This window comes from Coenobita brevimanus, chromosome 11 (genome assembly GCF_032717465.1).
Source record: "Coenobita brevimanus isolate Jiangsu-jjx chromosome 11, ASM3271746v2, whole genome shotgun sequence".
In the NCBI taxonomy this organism is placed as follows: Eukaryota; Metazoa; Arthropoda; class Malacostraca; order Decapoda; family Coenobitidae; genus Coenobita; species Coenobita brevimanus.
In genome coordinates, this window is record NC_136964.1 from 11,307,306 (window position 1) to 11,327,952 (window position 20,647).

Here is a 20,647-nt window from a genome sequence, read left to right on the forward strand (position 1 = left end):
ATTAATTTTTTGCTTCTTGGTCAAACTATGTGCTATTTTCTCTGACTTGGCCCAAAACTGCCCTCCCCACATTAAATGCAGAGTTGTAACAATAGATCAAAGTTGAAATATGACAGGCCTACTAGTCATGAAGAGGTGCAATGGAAATGATGTAGTGCCATATTATTGTCTTACTATGCCACTGAGCTAAAGGAAATAACTGCAGAAGGACGAAAATATAGGCCAGTTTAGAGTAAAAACAGTATAGTCACACTCACTTTACACATCTAGAGCTGAGTAGCATAGCCCCAGATTCCAATGCATTTAGTGGTGTAGTGCTGAATTGGATGATGGATGTGTGTGTGTGTGTGTGTGAGGCAATAATATATGTGAGGGTGGATATAGTTGTGATGTGGAGCGAAGATTTTAAAGATTGGATGATGTGTGAATAATTGTGTTGGTCTTTTCACTTGTCAAGTGGGGTTGGTGAAGGATTAGTGCCCCTACCTGTAAAACAATTAACTCTAAGCCCTTGACCACCCCGTTTGGGATACATGAAGTCTGGCAATAAATGAATGAACTACTTTTCACTTGATGTACTGGCTAATAGTTCTTCTCCTGTGTTTTGTCTTGTTTATGGTTCCTGCTCCACCCTATCTCCTAGGTGGGATTTCATGTTGGGATGATGCTGATGGTGAAGAGGATGATAATTATAATAGTTCTCCCATTCGTGTGTGTGTGTGTGTGTGTGTGTGTGAGAGAGAGAGAGAAAGAGAGCTCTACCTCACCCCATCTCTCATTAAGAGTTAATACTGGAAAAAAAATAAAGTTTTTCTTTTGTGCTGCCTTGTTCTGTTTTAGGATCCTATCTCATTCTCTTCTGTGGGAAATGAAGGTTAAGAAGTTGATGATAGTTCTACATTTGTGCTTTCTTGTTCTGTGATTTCTAGGGTTGGGATGTTGATGATGATAGTTTCTCTCTCTCTCTCTCTCTTATTATCATTATCCCCATCATCATAGCCATCATCTCCCTTATATCTTGGTGTTCAGACATTGCTCATTTTGTATTTGTGTCAGATTTTTGCATAGTTACCGCTAAAATTAATAGAAAACCATTCGTTCAGTTAATCCATAGTGAACCCTCTAAATTAGTATTTCTTGCGAATCACTCAAGTGGATTTTATTTTTCTAAACAACATATTTGAAGATGAAATATGGATAGTCTCATAATAAAAGCTGGTGTAAAATTGCGTCGTTTGTGAACGCTGTTTTCAAACAAACACGGGAGGGAGCGTCAGGGCGGTGGATCCAAGCCAGGTTTGATTATTTTTTAACTTTATGGCGTCCGGAGCAACCCTCTCCCTCAAAATTATACATCTTTATCATCTTTAGATTCTGTAGTTTATGGATATTTAGAAATCTGGGACTTTTGGAATAGGGAAACATTGATTTTAGGCACTTAAAAGTTTGGGATGTTTCGAGTGACATTTGTTTGTAAATACGAGTACAAACATGCTTGTTATTATCCATTATATGGCGTACACAGTAGCCCTCAACCCTGACACTTTACATATATGTCATCGTTACAGTTTCTAGTCCCAGTTGTAGTTTAAGGGAATTCTGGAATTAATAATCATGTAAGTTTAGGGAGATTTGAAGTTGGGATGTTGTGAGCGATTTTTGATGACTACGATACCCAAGATGACTTCAACATTCTCCCTTCTGTTATAAGTAATTGAATATCCTGAAGGTTAACTATGACAGTGTATAGTAATGGCCCAGCAACAGGGTAATTCAGTAATGGGATTAACAGACACCATTAACACAGTCCCATTCTTTGAAGTTTAGATGCCGTATGATGTCAAAGCTTTAAATGCAAACCAGTAACTCTTCTAATAACTCTGCAGACAGTTTCAGCATTTTGGATATCACACCAGACATGTAATAAGCAAATTCCTGCCGTGTGACTGGTTGCTAAAGTGGCAGTTGTAACACCAGGATAATTGAACCTGAACAGGCCTACTCCAGATGTGTTTTACTCCTTTATGAAATTTATGTTCAAGATAGAAAAAATAATAGTAAAAATAATAACTAATAAATTTAAAAAGTACCGTTACCTGTTAGAACTGAATAATAATAATAATTTTGTTTTGTTTTGTTGATAAAGGTTCCAACATACATGCATGCATCACCCTTGGTCATTTTATGATGATTCTCCACACTGCTTGATCTCTGGCAGCCTCCCTATTCAGTCTCTTATCCCTGAGGTCACATCCTGTAACTTTGTCTTGGGTCATTTTTGGTTAGCCTCTCACAGCCTTGCTCTCAATGTACACTCTCTGCACTTTCTGCACCCAAGCATCATCTTCAGTCCTCTCAGCGTGTACCTTGTCTGTTTTCAGCCAGGATGAGGAAGTCAGCTTTTGGCAGCGTGCAGCGGCCAGGGGTGCTGAAGCCAAGGAACAGCGATGCCACACCCGGCGGCAGGTTGGTGCCTGAATAGTGGAAACTATTACTCTGGTTGTCATAGAAATAACTAAATAATACTGTACTTATTTATCATTTAAAGTTGATCTGCTGTTTTGCTTGTGATGGTGTTTGTATAATCTGAATAATTTTGTGATGTTAACTTCTATTCATATATTATCTTTTCTCCATCAATACTCTAGGCTTTTGTACATAAGGATGACCACAAGCAAAATCTCTCTCAGGTAGTAAATTTATCATTATTTTTTTATTACTATTATTATTTTTTTCCTTTATTCATTTGATGAATTAACATCAGGTCTTCATTGAACTTAGCTTTTGACTTATTATAAAGTTGTGTTGAAATCAGAAATAAGTTTGTTTTGTGCTTTGAACGTCACAATGGTGATGGAGGAATACTTCATACTTTGGTATTGATATTTTTGGGGTGTGAGTTGGGAGCAGGGCAGTGAAATGGCGGGGGACAGGGTGACTTGGAGGCGACTTGTTTGTGGCCACCCCAAACGGGATTGAGGCGTCTGGCAATAGATAGATAGATAGACTGCCTCTTGTGGCTATTTATATAAACATCCCTCAACTTCCTCCCTGTTCCCCCTGAAACAAGGATGTTAGGCTGCAGGAGAGCAACTTCAGCCTGCAGTCCACCAGGCACACATTGACATAAGGATGGGGCCACAGCAACATCAGCTTTGTTTGCATAGAAATAAGATCTTCGAATTTATCATGCATTTTTGGTATTCCTTCCCTCCTCTCGTTAGATGATTTATTTTACATTGAGAATATAGGCTATTCCATGATGGAGTTAATATAACAAAACTTTTTCTGTATGATATATGACCTGTTTTTATCTTCATTGGTTGCTGTCAGTTTGATGATAGTTGTATATACTTTATTCTAGAGATTTGGAGAGAATGGAGAATGAGATTGTAAGTAGGAGAGCTTATGTTAGTGAGGTGGAGGGAGAAGGGGAGACTGAGGATAAGGTGGGGGAAAGGGGTGGTGAGTTGGAGGAAGGGTAGCCTGATGGCAGATTGACGTGGAGGTTTGGCAACCTCCTCCAGGCTAGATAGATTGTATTGTCATGTACCTGTTGCATTTTCAGGCAGAGTGGTGGATATTCAGCAAGAAAGCCGTACATGTCCAAGTTACCGCAGTACGATGGTGGCAGGATAAAGCGCTTGAGTTCAGAGAGCCTAAGTCGCCTCTCAGCCTCATCCCTGCGCTACACACCAACACGCAACAATGCACTCCTGCCCAGCACACTTGGTGCTCCTTCTGGCAGGTGAGATTTGGGCTTCAGTCTTTTTATGGTTCTGTAGATGCCGTCATGTTGTGGCACCGATCTGACTGCATGGTGGGGTTGCCTAGTTATATAAATGTCCCTCAGCGCCACCCTTACCCGCAAAGAGGAGGATGGTGGACCGCACGAAAAGGGCAACATTAGTCCTCAGTCCACCAGGTTCGTTTTCATATTTTGCATTCTCACACCGTCATTTGCTGCTTACCCACAACTTCCCATTTTCAGTATGTCCTCCGAGAAGCGCAACTCCAGCTTGGGCACCATCAACAGAAAGGAGATCCGGCCCATCACAGATAGTGCCTTCAAGAGTCGCTGCATTGACAAAATACTGGACTTCCTTATCACAAACCAATATGAACATCAGATCCAACGCCGCACCCTGCTGACACCCTCATCTAAGGATTTTGTTAATATATTTCAGGTGAGAGACTAACTAGGCAAGTGCTTGTGAGTGAGTGAGAGGGAGGGAGACACCAAGGATGAAATGTAGGGGTTGAGCGGAGAGATATATGACTGAAGGGAATGTGAGTTGGAGAATGGGCAGCCTGATGGTAGAGGACAGAGTGCCATAAAGGCAATTTGTTTGTGGCTATCCCCTCGGGAATTATAGCATTTGGGTGTAGATGGAGAGAGAGAGAGATTGAAGAGACCAGCAGACAGACTACAGTATCTTGGCACCTCCTAATCTACCCATTTATATGCTGTCATTTACAAGTGTGTTTGCCTCTTGTGCCACCCTTTCATTGCTGGATTGATGTACCGGTATGTGAATGTGAGATACTGGACAGATGCATATTATTACCCACAGATGAATGATAGTGTGCATCTCAGTCCAGTATGTGATGAATCCAGTGTAGAAATAGAGGCTGGAGAGGCAAATGGACTTTAATATTTGTCATTATACATGTGAGTGAGTTTGGAGGTGAGAGGAGGCAAGGTGGGCCTGTGAGAAGGTGGATGGGTATGGTAAGTGAATTTGTGAGAAATCAGAGTATGGTAGATGATTAAGCTGTATTATTTTAACACAAATCTGGCCAAAAATTGCTACCTCCCATCTTGAACGATGAGTTCTAACAAGGGAATAGCATAATAAATGATGCTAGTCAAGAAGAAGCGCTATGGAAAGGATCTACAGCCATAGCATTGCCTTTATTTTGTTACTGGGTCATGTGAAATAAGTTACAAGAGGATGAAAATCTGTGCCAGGTTATGGTGCAGGAACTGTAGTACAGGTATTATGCTTTGTCTTTACAGTTCATCTACCGCCATTTGGACAGCACCTACATACTTCCTAATAGATTTGAAGAGGAGATTCCAAGGCTACTGAAGATGATCCGTTACCCTGTGCAGATACCTAAATCATCTTTCATTACTGGTGAGTGGATATAGCTACACTTGTCCAGTATAGTGCTGTGTAGTAGTATTAAATCAGAGAGAACAACAGGTAATTATGAAGCTTCGTGTGGAAGGTGTACCTGTGAGTTGGAGCCACACCTGCCAGAGCTTGAGTACTGAGAAGGAGTTTGTGTCCCATTTTGTGGGTCATGCCGTGGATTAGTTCTCCCACTGTCACATTAATATTTTTTTTTTTTCCTTTTCCTCACTTTCCTTCCTTTTTGTTCCTTTTGTGTGCCTGGGAAAAAGAGGTTTAAGTGGGATGATGATGATGCGGTAGACAAACCCTTGATATGTGAGCGTTTACATTATTAGAGCGAGGAACTTTATAGTACAGGCAAAGTCCGCTGCTCTTCCCCCTCAAGTAACTCAAAGACAAATGGTAACCCCTTGTGGGATTATGGTATCTGGCTATAGATAGATAGATATGGTAGTCACATCATAGTTGTGGTAGGTGAACTCATATTTCTCTGTGTCTTATCCCATTCTTGTCCGTGGGTGACTGTGATGATTACACTATATATATATATATATTTTTTTTAAATCTGTTAAATAGGCTTGTACCATCTACCCTGGGAGTTATTGCCATGAGTGATTTGTGCTTACAAGTTGTTTTTACTCATGGCCTAATATTGCCATCTCCTCATCTTGAATGCTGAGCTTTTAACAAATTATGAACACTAAGATATTATGCTAGTCATGGAGGGGTGCTGTGGAAAAGCTGTAGAGCCATAATATTGCCTTTTTCTACCACTTAGCCGTGTAAAACAGTTTGCAAAAGGATGACAATCTGGGCCAAGCCAAGGTGAAAGAACTTCTATATTGTTGCACTCCTGTTTTCTCAACATGTTTTCCCATTCATGTTACGCAATTTCTTTCTGTGTATAGCCAGATTCCTTAATTCCAGAGAGGGTGGCCACAAGCACATTGCCTCCATATCACTGTGTTCCTTTCTTTCAGGCTGCCCTCCTTCCAACTCACACCACTTATTCATATATTTCTCCACTTAATCCTCAGCCCCACCATCCCACTCCACCACCCGCACACACACACATCCACCCACATCTTCATTACTAGCACCATATTCTGTTGCTAAGCAGTTGTTACAGCTCAACAATCAAGATGGAGAGATGGCAGTTTTAGGCCAAGTTAAAATGAGTACAGTATACAGACTCTTGTAATTTCTCATGTTTGATATTTTTCTTCAGTTGGTTCACCTCACACCTGGCCATCTGTGCTGGCCATGTTGGCCTGGTTTGTGGACGTCATCAATATGAAGGATTTTGATGCCTTTGCCGTCGCTTTCCCAGTTGATTTTGAGTCAGAAGCGAATTTGGAAAAGCTGAGGTTTGACGCTGCTTCAAAAATATTCAACTGTGACACTGAAGATGAAATGGAGGAGCAGTATGAGGTGAGTACTGTACCGCTGGTGCTGACTCTGTCACGTGGTGGCACTGATATGACTGGGCGGTGGAGCTCCCCAGTTATGAAAACATCCCACAGTTCCCTCCCTGTCCACTGAAATGAGGTCCGTAGTCAACTAGGTTCACATTCAGATGAGTTTGTGGTTGCAACAACTACTAATACTACTATTGCTATTATTACTACAGCTACTACTGCTACTACCACTACTACTGCTTCTATCTCTTCAGTCTGAGTTACATGTTTACACTATTCTTTATGGTACCAGATTATTTTCTTTAGCTTAGGATAGAGTTTTCAACCTTTAGTGATATTCCATGGTAACCCTCCCTCATTTCTGGGATGTTTAATGAGTTCAGTAAAATCATCAGATATCACCAAGAATAAACTGATAAAGAGAGAGAGAGAGAGACCAGCTGAATTCAGATGGTTAAACTGCTACAGTGTGGGAATACCTACTGACTACAGGTAGTTGTCATTATAAGTCAGTGGGAAAAGAGGTCTTGATATATGATGATGGTGATGATTATAATAATGTTGAGAATGATGATGATGATAATGGTGGTGAGAATAGTGATGAATAATGATGATAATGGTGGTGAGAATGTTGATGATAATGGTGGTGAGGATGATGATGATAATTATGATGGTGGTGGTGGTGATGATAATGGTGATTGTATACTTGTGCCTTTCATGGTAATTCTCTTGACAGACTTACCACCAGTTGTTGGAGAAAGCGTGTAGTGTAAGACCACAGGACATGGTGAAACGTCAGGATGAACTGGAGCTACTTGAGAATGAAGAAATGCTCTTGGAAAATCAGCAAGAGAAGATTGATGAACTGAAACATGTGTATAGTCAGGTATAGTATGAAGTCTGTTTTTGTTCCTTGACCTTCAGGATGTGAGGTATACTCCTTTTACTCTAACTTGGCCTAAAATTGTCATATCTCGATCTTTAATACTCAGTTGATGTTTGGCCTAAAATTGTCATCTCTCCATCGTGAATGCAGGGTTGTTAGGGTAGTTTAACACCAAAATATGATGCTAGTTATGAAAATTGTGCTTGGGAAGGTTGTTGAGCCTCAGGCATTGTCTTATTCTGCTCCTGAACTTCATGAAATAAGCTTCAAAAGGACCAAAATGTGGGCCAAGTTACAGAAGTATACTAGATGAGAGATACCTTGAACCCTGAAAGGTACTGCAGCATACGTGTTCTAAATCTGACAAAGATCCCTAACGTCTTTCAGTTCAGTTGATGGCGAAGTGTACAGTAGTTGGAGTGGATGGATATTTTCTTTGTACTGCAAGTTGGCCTTAAATTCTCACCTCTCCATCTTAAATGCTGAAATGTAAGAATAGATTGATAGTAGAATATGATGCTAGTCATGAATGATTGTAATGGAGGGAACGTAGAGCCATAATATTGCCTTTTTCTGCCACTGAGCTCTGAGAAATATGCTGCAAAAGGACAAAAATTTAGGCCAAGTTAAGGTGAAAATTGTATAGTAACTTTGGAGACTCACTCCTGCCTCACAATTAAGTTACAAGATTTCATGTAACCATAAATTAGTGTTCAGGCGGTGGGGGTAGCTTAGGGCAGTAAGGTGGAAACAGACTGACATTAGCTTGAACAAAATGAAGGAGAAGCACAAGATCAATAAAAAGTAACTCGTGATAAAATGCATATGGTATTTCTTTATTTCAGATTGTGAATGACAACGATAAACTGACCATGTATTGCCAAGATTTACAAAGCTACATCTCCAAGAAAAGGGCTGAGCTAGAGAAAGTACAGCAGACTCTCACTGAAGAAACTACGAAAGTACAGCAGGTAAGGAACTCATTGCCAGACGCCTTAATCCTGTAAGGGGTGGCCACAAACAAATCGTTGCCCTGTCCCTTGCCATTTCATTACATTTCACTACATAAGTATTTCCTTTCATATGATTGTGATTTATTTGGTACCGGTACTTATATGAGTGAAGTTAGACATACACAAGCACTCTATTACACAGGGTAAGTTTAAGAAAAATGTATAAACACGGCCGTATAGATAGACAGATTGTGCCCTAATCATTGACTCCTCTCAGGTCCGTGAAAAAGTGACCCGACTGGAGCGTCTAAAGGCAGAACAAGCTCTCTCAGCCACCGAGTTAGCCCACTTCAAGAACCATGCCAATGATGTGGCTGTCCTCAGTCAGCAAATACAACAACAGTGCAAGGATCTCGATTCAAAGGTACAGCCAAGGACAAAAATTAACAGAAATGAAATATTAAGTAACTTTATATTACTTAATATTTCACTTCTGTATCTTATTTTCTTCCAGTGGCTAATGTTCCTTAGGTGTAAGAGGCGTGGTAGGTTTCCTTACCCCTCCGTACTGTAATTTAAATTCCTGATATTTCACTTTTTCTACTTCCCACTTTTCTTTGGCAGCCATCATCCACACACTTCATGTAGTGCAGCCAGCTTCATCTTTTTCATTCTCTTTCTGAATACCCTCTTCTCTTCTTACTTTTCACATCCTGCCTGCCACTTTTTATTACTCTTCTTTCCTTTTCAAGTGACTCAGCATTGAGTGACAAGCTTAACGTTTTCCAGTGATCCATGAAACCACTTAAAACCATAGGTGGTAACCATATACGGTAACCAAATAACAGGGTGGTGTGGAACCTGCCATGGTGCCCCTGTTAGCTGGGTGGAAAGACACACTCTTCCCTGCTCCTTGCTGTGGTGAAACTGTGTCTGCCACAAGGGAACATTGGTTCACTGCACAGGACATATTCCATAGCTGAGAGGTCCAGTATGTTTCACTGTCCATAGGTGATCCTTTTTTATATAATGCATATGGGAGGAAATGAAGAACACCGCTTGTCTATCAGGTGCATAAGTAATAAGTGGTTGGCTATCATGGTCCTTTATCACCCCAGGTTGGAATAAATTAGGTAGATATGACAGTGGTGATGACTACTAAATTGTCACTCATGCACTCATATATTGTACACACTTTAACAGACTTGGGAGATGGAGATGAACATAGGAAAAACGCGGACGAGTCTAACCGAGAGTGTGGGCACATACAATGGGTTGGTGAGTCAACTGGAACTGCCGTGTGATTATGAAGCCGAGATCATGAGTGGCGACAACAGTGGCACCTGGCAGAAGTCATTGGTCCAGCTGCTGCGGATGAAGAAGAAAGACACCAAACACAATGCTTTCGAAATGCAAACTTTGGTGAGGCAGAAGGAGAACGAAGTGTATATGGTAAGCATTTTTTTTTTTTTTTTCCTCATTGTGATTATATTGGTATGGCATAAGGTGAGAATGGAGGTAGACAGGGTGGTTGTATTTTGTTGCTCCAGGTTCATCTGGATGTGAACCTGTTGGACTGGAAGCTGAAGGGTGAGTAGCTGGTTACCCTTGCTTTAACCCCTACACCGCGGGCTTGTTTACCAATAACTTGCGTGTGCCGCGGGGTTATTTGGGCTCCGACAGACTCTCAAAAAATATTTGCCAAAAATCAGTTATTAGTCCTAGAATAATAAAATTACATATGCTTATGGCACATACCTTCAGCTTTCTCCTGGAATGATTGTTGAGCCTTCGTCGGTTACCGTAGGACTTGTGGAGACCTCTGAAGTAGGGTAACGAAGTCTCCACTTTACACTTCCCGACAACCCGTAATATGATTACCACAACCAGATACAAACACTATAAACACTATTCTACAATTTTCAAGTAGTTTGGGATCCATACTAAAAAAAAAAAACACTGTGAAAGCAATGGAAATTACGAGCGCGTCTGATCGTCGCACTGGCACTAGTTCGCTCATGGTAGCCTGTCATTTATTATTCATAAAACCCCTCACACTTTATATTTCTATTACTATATAACACTTATATATATCTACAGTCTTTATCCATAAGTTTCCTTCAGTAGTATTAGTTTATTGTCACTGTAGGGATTCAATTTCTTTCAGTAAAATACGTAGCATTCACTTTCTCGTCCTGTATACTGGCATTGAGAGTGAATGTCACTTTCATCTTCACTCTCATAACTCATAGCATTCAGACATGCTAGAGTGAAACTTTCACTTTCATTACTCCTAGGGTATATACTCATAATCTTATAATACTACTCATTTACATTTCTATTTACGTTCTGTATTTTATTTACGTTATTTACATTTCTATTTTATTTACACTGTGTTGTGCACTGTCACTTGAAATAACTTATAAAACTATTTTCCATTGTTCACGTATATTTACATTCATTACTTTCACTTGCTGTTTACACATTATTTACACATTATTTACAATTCCACTTGCACTGTTTTACTCAATAGAAAGATCATAGTCACTCTTTTATCAATTGTCAGCCCTTTACCTCTTTCCACACGAGGTTTAGTAGGGGGTAAAGGTCACAGAGCCATTTGCATGGGGGTGAAAAAAAGGCCTTGAAGTCAGCAAGATGAAACGTACGTCCTCTCACTTCGGAAGATGAGAGTACACTGATAACGCAGGGGCAGCCTAGAGGCCTGCTTTAGGGGTTATTCAGAGTTACCAATATTACTTCTTGAAACAGCTAAGTCTAGCACTGATATGATTGGCAGGAAATCTAGACAATACATTATAAATCTGGTAGTTCCAGGTGAATGTAAATATTCTCCCTTCCCTCCTTACATGTATATTTATTACGAAAATAGATTAGAGGCCTACTTAGGAGATATATAATCAGAGCTACCAATGTTAAATCTTGAAACAGCTTTGTGTAGCACTGATATGATTGGCAGGAAATCTAGACAATACATTATAAATTAGGTAGTTCCAGGTGAATGTAAATATCATTTAGGCTTCTCCCTTCTCTCCTTACATGTATATTTATTACGAAAATAGATTATACGGCATATTTCAAGGGGAAAAAAACAGCGAAAATTAGCGAACGAGTGCACGTGAGGTGTTGTCAGGTGATAATTAGCCAATTCCAGGTGTATGGCACTCTCACTTACCTGATTTCTTACTTGTATATATTATTTGGTATAAGAATACGACATAGGGCTTATTTCAATGGATGAAATCAGTGAAAAATTCCAGGGAAGATTTACTTAGCGTAGCATGGCCGGGCAGGCGAGAGCATAGGGTAATGGAGGGGGGGTAGGGAGGGGAGTCAAGAACGGGGAGAAATGGCTAAATTGTCAACAATGGATGGGAGTACAGATGAGATTAGGAGTGCTGACTAGTGTTGGACATTGTCAGTACTGATAGATGATACAAGCCCCCACTGGAAAGCCCGGGTGAATTCAAAATAACACAGAATCACAAAAGCGACGCCCCGCGGTATGATCCCTTGCTCCCAAGCGTCACGAAAGTGACGCCCCGCGGTTAAGGGGTTAAATGTCTGGACTGAGTAGCCAAAGTCTGGTCCCCCTACACTACAGATGAGGCAGTAATGAATGGAATAGTGGATGGTTGGGTGAATGATAGCCAGGCTGACTTGTATTCTCGTCAGTTAAGGTCCCTAATGCCTCTTCCATACTTATTTATTTTTTGAATTCGGCTGGCCTATATCGTTTGGTATTTTGTTAATGGAGAGTATGGCGATAAGTGATTTATGTAATACAGAAGAGAGCAGCATGGTGTAATTGGTGAAATAAATTGTTTGGGAAGAAGTGTTAGGGAGCTTCCATTACTGACAAGGTACCAGCCTTTATCTTTTATGTCTTCGTTTGAAGACAAGCATCCCTCTAGTCCCTCCCTATCCCCCAAAAGGAGAATGGTAGACTGCAGGAGAAGGCTAACTTCACTCTATGGTCTACTGGGTTCCCATCAGATGAGTCTGGAGTTGTATCTACTACCATTACTGTACTACTGTGACTTTGTACTGACATTTTCTGTAATTTTGATGTTTTTTCAGGCAAAGGAGATGCTCCAGGAAAAAAATGTTGCTGTCTCTAAACTGGAGAGCAAACTGCATCGATTGGAGGATGATCTCACTATCAGCAAGAATGAAATAGATGCTGAGGTTTGTTTGCATTGTTCTCTGCAGTATTCCTTTAGTGTGCTTTTTCTAACTTGACAGAAATCTGTAACCCATTTTCAGCCTGGTTGATGGCCAGGTGTTGTCAGATTGGAGGGTAGATTTGAGTAGTAACCAAGGAGACTCATTTCTACCTTATACCTAAAGCTTAATGAATTTCACAGAACAATAGCATAGTGTTCAAGGTGTGGGAGTGGCTCAGTTCTTTTGAATGAATACAAACTACTTGTGATTACAGCAAGTCCTTGTTTTATCCCCCCCCCCCTTTTCTTTCTTTTTTCCAGCCATAGGTGAGAAAGGAAGTTGGGATGTAGATGATGATGATAATATTTAATCCACAGAAAAAAGAGATGCTGCAGGAGAATGAGCGTCTACTGGAGCAAATCAAGGAAGAACGCAAGGCCAGCAAAACTTCCCTCTACCAGAAGCAGTGTGCCATCGACCAGCATAGAGAAGAGTATGTTTTATCCATTTATGTACCGTATTTGGTCATCATGTGCTCTAGTCAAGTATACTTCTTTCACCTTAACTTTGCTCAGATTATCGTCCATTTGTTGCCCATTTCACATATCTCACTGGCAGAAAAAGACAGTATTGTAGCACTCTATCATTCCTATTGTACATACTCATGAATAGCATTATATTCTGGAGGTCAGGATAATGATAACATTTTGGGAACTAACATTGAACTTTTTACCCCCAGGCTCGAGAATACGAAATCCCACGTGAAAGAGCGGGCGAAAAAGGGAGCCGAGTTTCTGGCTAATGTGTGTAATGCTGCCTTGGATCACCTCAACTCCATCACAAAGGAGTGTGTACAGTTTAAGGGTGCGATAGATGAGTTGTGTAAGGATGTAAAGAAGGTAATAGAAGACAAAGGTGAAGATAAAAATGTGTCTGGAGCTGTGTAAAGATGTTGAGAAGTGAAGGTAAAGAAAGAAGAATGTGTTGGTTTGTGTAAGAATGTTGAGCAAGTAACACAAGGGCAAGATGAAGATAACATTGCATCTTGAGTTGTATAATGATGTTAAGAGGTCTGGGTAAAAAACAAATGACATATAAGGATGGTGTGAGAGAACCTTACCATAAGAGCAAGGTATAAGTGTGTAGCGTTGTGTAAAGATGTGAAAAACTGAGTCTGCAACTTAATTGTTTGTCTAAGGATGTTGGAAAAATATTACGAGACTGCTGTGAAGATAAGCACTGGGTAAGAGTTGTACCGTAGGTGGTATTGGAGGCTTTGTTACATGTTTCCTGTTGTGATTTAGTATGCAAATAATACCTTAACATTTTCTCGTATGTTGTAGACGTTGTTTTAACATCGATAGCTGCAGGAATACATAAGAGGATGTCAAAGTTTAGTGGGCTTAATAAACCACTAAGGGAAAGTTGTTATGAAATCTCAACAGTCACTTAGAATATGGTACATTTTGGCTAGAATTTAAATGCTTTTTGGTTCAGATGTTAGAAAGCAGATGACAAAGACTGGTTGGTTGTAAAAATATTAGTACTCTTACTAAGCACTGAAATGACATACTGTATTACATTGCTCCTTTTTTTATTTAAGAAGCTCATTTGCAGGTACTTTGCTGCAGGTTTCTTCATCCTTTCCTTTGTACTTTCAATAGAAATTATATTTCATTTATCACTTTCCTTTACAACAGCATTATTAAGTTTTCCTTCCCTCAGGTTCTGTCTACATTTATCCCCTTCAGAGTTTTTTCTTTCTTTATTCTTGGTACCATCAGATGATTTTATTTTCAAAAGCCATAATAAAAAAAGTCTCTTCTGAAGAGGTGAAAATTTTGTATATAAGTATGATTTTGACCCCCCTCCCCCCCACAAAAAAAACATTCTTGTCTCATTGCCTTAATAAAAGAATTTATGTAGTTTACTAACCATTATTTTTAAGTTTTGTGCAACTGTTGTTATGCAATAGAATTCCATATGTATGACTTCATATATGCCATGTTTTGAATGAAGAAGGATTAACAGATGTATATTATTTTATTGGTATGTCCTGGAGAGGGATACCTTCATGTGGTGGAGCCAACATAGTCAGGTAGATCAGCCCCCAGTTATATAGATGTTCCTCAGCTCCTTCCCTGTCTTGCATAAGGGGGATGGTGGACAAGGGCAGCTTCATCCTGCAGTCAGTCAGGTTCATATTCAAATGATCCTGGGACCACAACAACAGTAATTTGGCATTTACTGCACAGGATAGCTATGTTGCACCGTTAGCATAGTGGGTTTGAGAATGCCAATAGCTCGTTGTCTGCAGTGATTGCTGCTAGATATTTTATTCAGGCAAACACACATGAGTTTGTTCGACTGAAAGAAGACTTATCAGTGTAAGAAGTAAATCTACTGCAATCTGTTATCCTTCTTGCTGCCTTAGGTAACTGGAGGTGGGTAGTGTATGCATGCTAACACCTGGTGATTTTAATTAGTTGAGAGATGTCTTAGCAATTAGTCAACCCTTTCACTACTCTGGAAGGTGCAAGAGGGAGATGCCTTCATGTGATGACACTGATATGCCTTGTTGGCTCAACTGCTTGGTTAAAACAATACAAACTTCCCCCAACTCCCTGCCTTTTCCCCAGGAGGAGGATGGTGTAATGTGGGGCTAGGCAACTTAAGCCTACAGTCCACCAGGTTCACATTGTGATGAACCAGTGGTTGTAACAACAGCTGGTCTGAAAATACCTAGGTAGTATATTCAAGCTAATTAAAGATGTTTTGCTCAGCTGAGAGCATTCCTAGCAGTCTAAATGTTATTAAAAAAATACATATATATATCATTAACATAGCAGTAGCTTGATGCCTCCTTCAGATGCTGTCTATTTTATATTTATCAAGTGATTGAGCATTATATTGAGTCCTTGTTATATGTTGTATGTTTTATATATAGATGTTTTTTGCTATTTAGCTAATAAAATTACAGCAGAATTGCCTATCAAAGTACCATTGTCTGTAAAGGTGATTTCCAAGTTTTCCCCAGTTTACAAGCACAGTGCCTGTTGTATGGAAAATGATGTGGTATTTACATGTCCCCAACATATAACGAGGACTTATGTGTGTTCATTCTATGCCAAAACCTCAACTATGCAGACAGAATGGTTATATTGAATTATCTTTGAATGTGAGATTGTCAGTAATGCTGAAAGACAAAGACAGTATGTACTTTAGAGAAAAAGCTGTGAGATGCGGTAGTGTGTGCTATGGCGGTGTGAGGTGTGGTGAGAGTGTGAGGTAAGTGCTTATGGCAGTGTGAAGTGTAGTGATAGTGTGGTGTGGCAGTTTTATACTTCATCTACATTCTGAACGTCTGTAATAGCCATATTGCACAGTCATTTGAATCCAAAATACGCAGTAAATGAGGTCTGGACAGTTGAGGTTTGCTATATATTTTTGTTTTTATTGTGCAGGTATTATGTTTGCAATGTAGTTATGTAATTGTGGCATGCAGATCTTATAAGGTAAATAACTTTTTATAGTTATATGTTTATATAGACTTGTACCTGTATTGTATATTAAGAAGGTAAGATTTATACAAGGATACATAATAAACCCATGTACTGTAGCTCTTCCAGTACTGTATTATTTGTACTGACCTTGTTACATACTCTCTACCTGGGAAAGAATACATTGTCATCATCGTTATCATATATTTTTCACAAGTGAATGCAGTGAGTTGGGGGAGGGGGAAGCCCCTATATCCATTCATAAACCGAATAAAACTCACCACCCAAAAGGTAATGGGGAAAGAGAGGAAAAAAACTTCAGTAGGAACCTTCTCTGTCATACGTTATTTTGTGAGACAGTCCTCTGATGCACGCAGAGAGGTCAATGGTGGATCTTTGAACTGTGTAGTCTGCTGATGTTATACTGTAACCCTGTTCCCCTTGTAGAATTTTAAAGCATCTGGTGGTCTAGTGAGAAGGTGGACCAACAGGCTGTGGCCAACAAGGATCTACTGTACTTCTGATGGTCGGTTCAGGTTTATAGGTGACAGTGACGCTAAGGGATCACCAACTGGACATTCACCTTAAATATCTAGATTGCTATGCTCTGACTGGGGTAATTAAAGACTGGATAATGGATGGAGAGAAAGTAGTCATTTCATAGTTGCTACTGTATTGGTATTAGGGAGAAGTTACAGTACACCATTTTCACTTTATCATGGCCAAAAACTACCTTCTCCATCTTAAATGCTGAGTTGCAGCAATAGATTAACACTAGAGTGTGATGCTACTGTTGAAGAAATGCTGAGGAAAGGATGTAGAGCTGTAACATTACCTTGCTTTGCCACAGAGTTGTATGAAATAAGCTAGAAAAGGATGAAAGTATGGGCTAAATCAAAGTGGAAGAACTACAGTGTACTTCATGTGAGTTAGCTTTGTTGGTTATATGCTGGAGTTAGGTCACACATAGCTCTGCTACTGGTACCATGTAAACCAGTACTACCTGTTTCATGTCCCCCTGGGGAAGGGGGGAAAGAATACTTCCCCAGTATCCCTGCTTGTCGTAAGAGGCGACTAAAAGGGGCCTTTTTGTCTCCAGTCTTTCTCTCTCTACTGTCCTCTTCTGCTCTTCTATCCTATCTCTCTTCTTGATATTTATGTGTTTCTTCTGGCCTTTATTTACACTCTACTCCTATAGTGCCATAATACCATATTATGGCTTGGTGCTAATTCTTCAGTATTCCTTCCCTCCTACTTGTTTCATGGTCGCATCATCTACGATGGAATTGGCATTCCCATTTTGTTCAGTAAGGAGGATGACTAGACACTAAGAAGGATGAAAACACCACCTGTCAAGGGACTGATGAGCTTCGGAAGCCATTGGCCATGTAGTGCGGTAAGTCATATAATTTATTATTATCAAATTTGTGGAACACTTGTAATTGTTAGGGATGGTTAGCCTGCATCCCACATTATAGGGTGTAGTTAGCAAGTGCAGAAAGATCAGACATGCCATATCATCATATTTGTGGATTACGTGTAATTGTTAATCAGTCTTCATCCCACATTACAGCTTGATTGTGGTGGTGGTGGTAATCCCAGGCTCATCTGGACATGAACCCAGTGGACTGCAGGATGAAGTTGTCCCATTCCTGCAGTCCTTTATCCTTTTTGTGGGTGATAGAGAGGGAGAAAATGGGGCGTTTCTCTCGCTGGGAAGTTCTACAGCACAGTTATGCCAGTGCCACCACATGAAGGCATCCCTCTCCAGCATTACTGAACATCATTGAATTGAAATAGGTGACTCTATTGCTGCAGTTAATAGTCAGGGACAAGAGTTGGCTGACTGTTCCCCTGTTTCACACTTAAGGCATGTTCGTCACTTCCTTCCCTAACATATCAGAGAGGCATCAAAAGGCAGAGAAACATACCAAACCTTTTTCAGCCTAGGATTATTAGGCACCAGAGGAAAGTGGCATTTGGAAGAGGTGAAATATTAGGCGAACTTTTGTCCCTATCTGTACACCAACTAAATTTTGTTCTGATAGTTCTTAGCAGTCTTTGTTTAATGTCTAATTATACATGCTGTCTGTTTATGTCTTTATTTATCTTGTCTAACGATCTGTCAATCACTGGGCATATCTGGTTATGTGATTACCAGTTGCAATAAGTGGTTTCCTGGGCTGCAAGGACCCTTTTAGTCCTTGGCTAAATTAAAATAGCCTCAAAACAGGAACCCAGTGGACAACAAGCTGAAGTTCTGCAGTCCACCATCCTCTTTTGGGAGGAAGCGGGCAGGGTGGCGCAGTGGTAGAGCATTGGACTCAGGACCGGGGGGTTGAGTCTGAGCCACGCCCAGTTGCTGCCATGCTGGGAAGGGTAGCGCCCTCCAGTAACCTAGCAGGGCCGTATGATCTAATAAGGTCTAGCTCTTGGGAACATTTCACATTCCCCTTTCCTAACCTTTCCTTTTGGAGGATAGGGAGGGATTTGAGCGGCGTTTTTATGACCTGGTGAAGCCAACATTTGGGGAACTAATGGCAAATGAATTTATGAACAGTAGTTATAATGCTGATTAGTTCTCTTACCATCCATTCATCCATCATCCAATCCTTCGTTGCCCCATGAGGAGCGTAGGAGCCCGGAGCTAGGCAGTTGGTCCGACATGTAAGATACTTGACCAGAGAGACCGAATAGGAGATGGAAGGCATATGAGTAGGGGAATTGTGAGTCAGAGGGCAGCCTGATGGCGGTCAAAATGACATGGGGCGATTCATTTGTGCCACTCCATCACATCATACATTCAAAATAATTATTTCCCCAGCTTCCCTGTGCTTACGTAGTAATAACCATATTACAGCTTGGTGCCAGTTCGTTATTTCTTCCTTCCACCCCTTCAAGGTGTCTAGACTCACCGAGTGAATAGGACAGCCCTAAAGATTGCTATATTTCCTCAAAAAAATAAATAAATAGATAAATAAAACGAGATTGACGCTGAATACTAAACCCTCCAAGATCTAAAATATCGTCAGTTCTTTGACAAAAATTTAATATATAAATTTAAGAATTACCACTAAATAAAGGCAGCATCTCTACAACTAACGAACTGCTAAATTGGCAACACTATCACCACAATTATTCATCGCTGCAAGTAATGTTTTTGCATTGTTATAGCAAGTAAAGAATACAGCAATAGACGACTTCAATAAAAGCCGATGCTGTTGGTTTTAAGAGATCTAAAGGGTGCTGGAACCTCATATTTGTCTTTATTTACTTTTTGCGGGTTTGATGGAGTGAAGGGTAATGATGGGTGAGATAGGGTAGGACATGAAAGGGTTGGGTAGGTTGGAAACGGTGAAGGTGAGAGAGCGTTGAGTGTGGGGTTTGGATGGATTCAGTGAGGTAATGTCGGGGATGGTTGGAGTAGGGTAATAGTGGGGTTGGGTAATGTGAAGTGAGGTAGGAGGGTATGGCGTGGATGAGAGGGATGGAGTGGGATAATTATTGTGGGATGGAGTGAGGTGGAATAGGGTAATGGCAGGGTTGATTAGGGTGGAGTAGGGTAAAGGTCGAAAGGTAGTGTGGGGTAGGGTAACAGTAGGGTTTGGTGGGGTGGAGATGGGTAAAACTGACAGGTGAGGTTGGGTAGATTATTGCGACATAATTACGGACGGACCCCCACTTGAAATTTCGGATCATTTATCGTCAGAACAATGTGTAGCACTTTACCCCCCAAATTAGAGCTTGACCCCATCTTGTGTGTGTATTTGTGAGGTGGATGCGTCTTGTAGGTCAGTCTGTCTATCTATCTATCCATCTATCTGTCAAACCATAGCCAGACGCCTAAATCTCGCAAGGGGTGGCCACAAACAAATTTCGTCTTCATGTCGCCCCGTCCTCTGCCTTTTCTTTGCCTTGCCCCCAACTCACACATCCTTCTCTTATATACCTGCACCTCTCTGCTTCATCCCTCGTTCTCTCCCTCCCTCTCCCCCCCCCTCCACCTCACTCACACTCTTCTAGTCAGTCTCTCATCCCTCTCTGGAAATACCCCAGCACAGCATGACCCCTTCTCTCTAGTCCACTTTTCACCACCACCCTCAACATGTTTCTCCACCTCCCTAGTCCTCAAACGACATGACTTCAACTCAGTCGTGTGCAGACTGATTTATAACCCTCCCCCCCCCCTTCTTTTAACAGTAGGGTAATAATCTCGATCACAATGCGAAGTTAAATTTGACCTCTTCCCATAACCTTGACGTTTGGCCTATTGCTGTCAAACCTGGAATAGTTTGTCGTGTGCTGTTCAGTTTTGGTGGAAGTCGGAGAAAAGCTCATCGTTTTATGGCCGGGACTACTCTGCTGCTCTCACTGCAAGTGGGAGAAGTGGAAATGAGTTATATGAGAGGAACATGTGGAGTGACGTGGGGAGACACTGACTAATGAGAAGTGAAAGAGCGTTTGGTGTGGCTGTGTATGTCAGAAAACGTTAGGAGAAATATACTGTTGTGGGCTGGCCATGTGGAGAGGATGAAGAGTGAGATTCTAACGAGGAGAGTGT

At 40.8% G+C, this 20,647-nt stretch overlaps 1 protein-coding gene across 1 annotated transcript; it reads left to right on the forward strand.

Annotated features, from left to right (window-relative positions):
- Nucleotides 1–2,386: 2,386 nt before the first annotated feature.
- Nucleotides 2,387–13,533, forward strand: LOC145411129 (kinetochore protein NDC80 homolog). The gene is made up of 12 exons (XM_080281180.1): nucleotides 2,387–2,466; nucleotides 3,569–3,748; nucleotides 3,992–4,187; nucleotides 5,021–5,141; nucleotides 6,370–6,572; nucleotides 7,296–7,445; nucleotides 8,291–8,416; nucleotides 8,676–8,822; nucleotides 9,602–9,850; nucleotides 12,500–12,607; nucleotides 12,964–13,079; nucleotides 13,326–13,533. The coding sequence occupies exons 1-12, from the start codon at nucleotides 2,387–2,389 to the stop codon at nucleotides 13,531–13,533; spliced, it is 1,884 nt and encodes a 627-aa protein (XP_080137306.1).
- The last annotated feature ends 7,114 nt before the right edge of the window (nucleotides 13,534–20,647 follow it).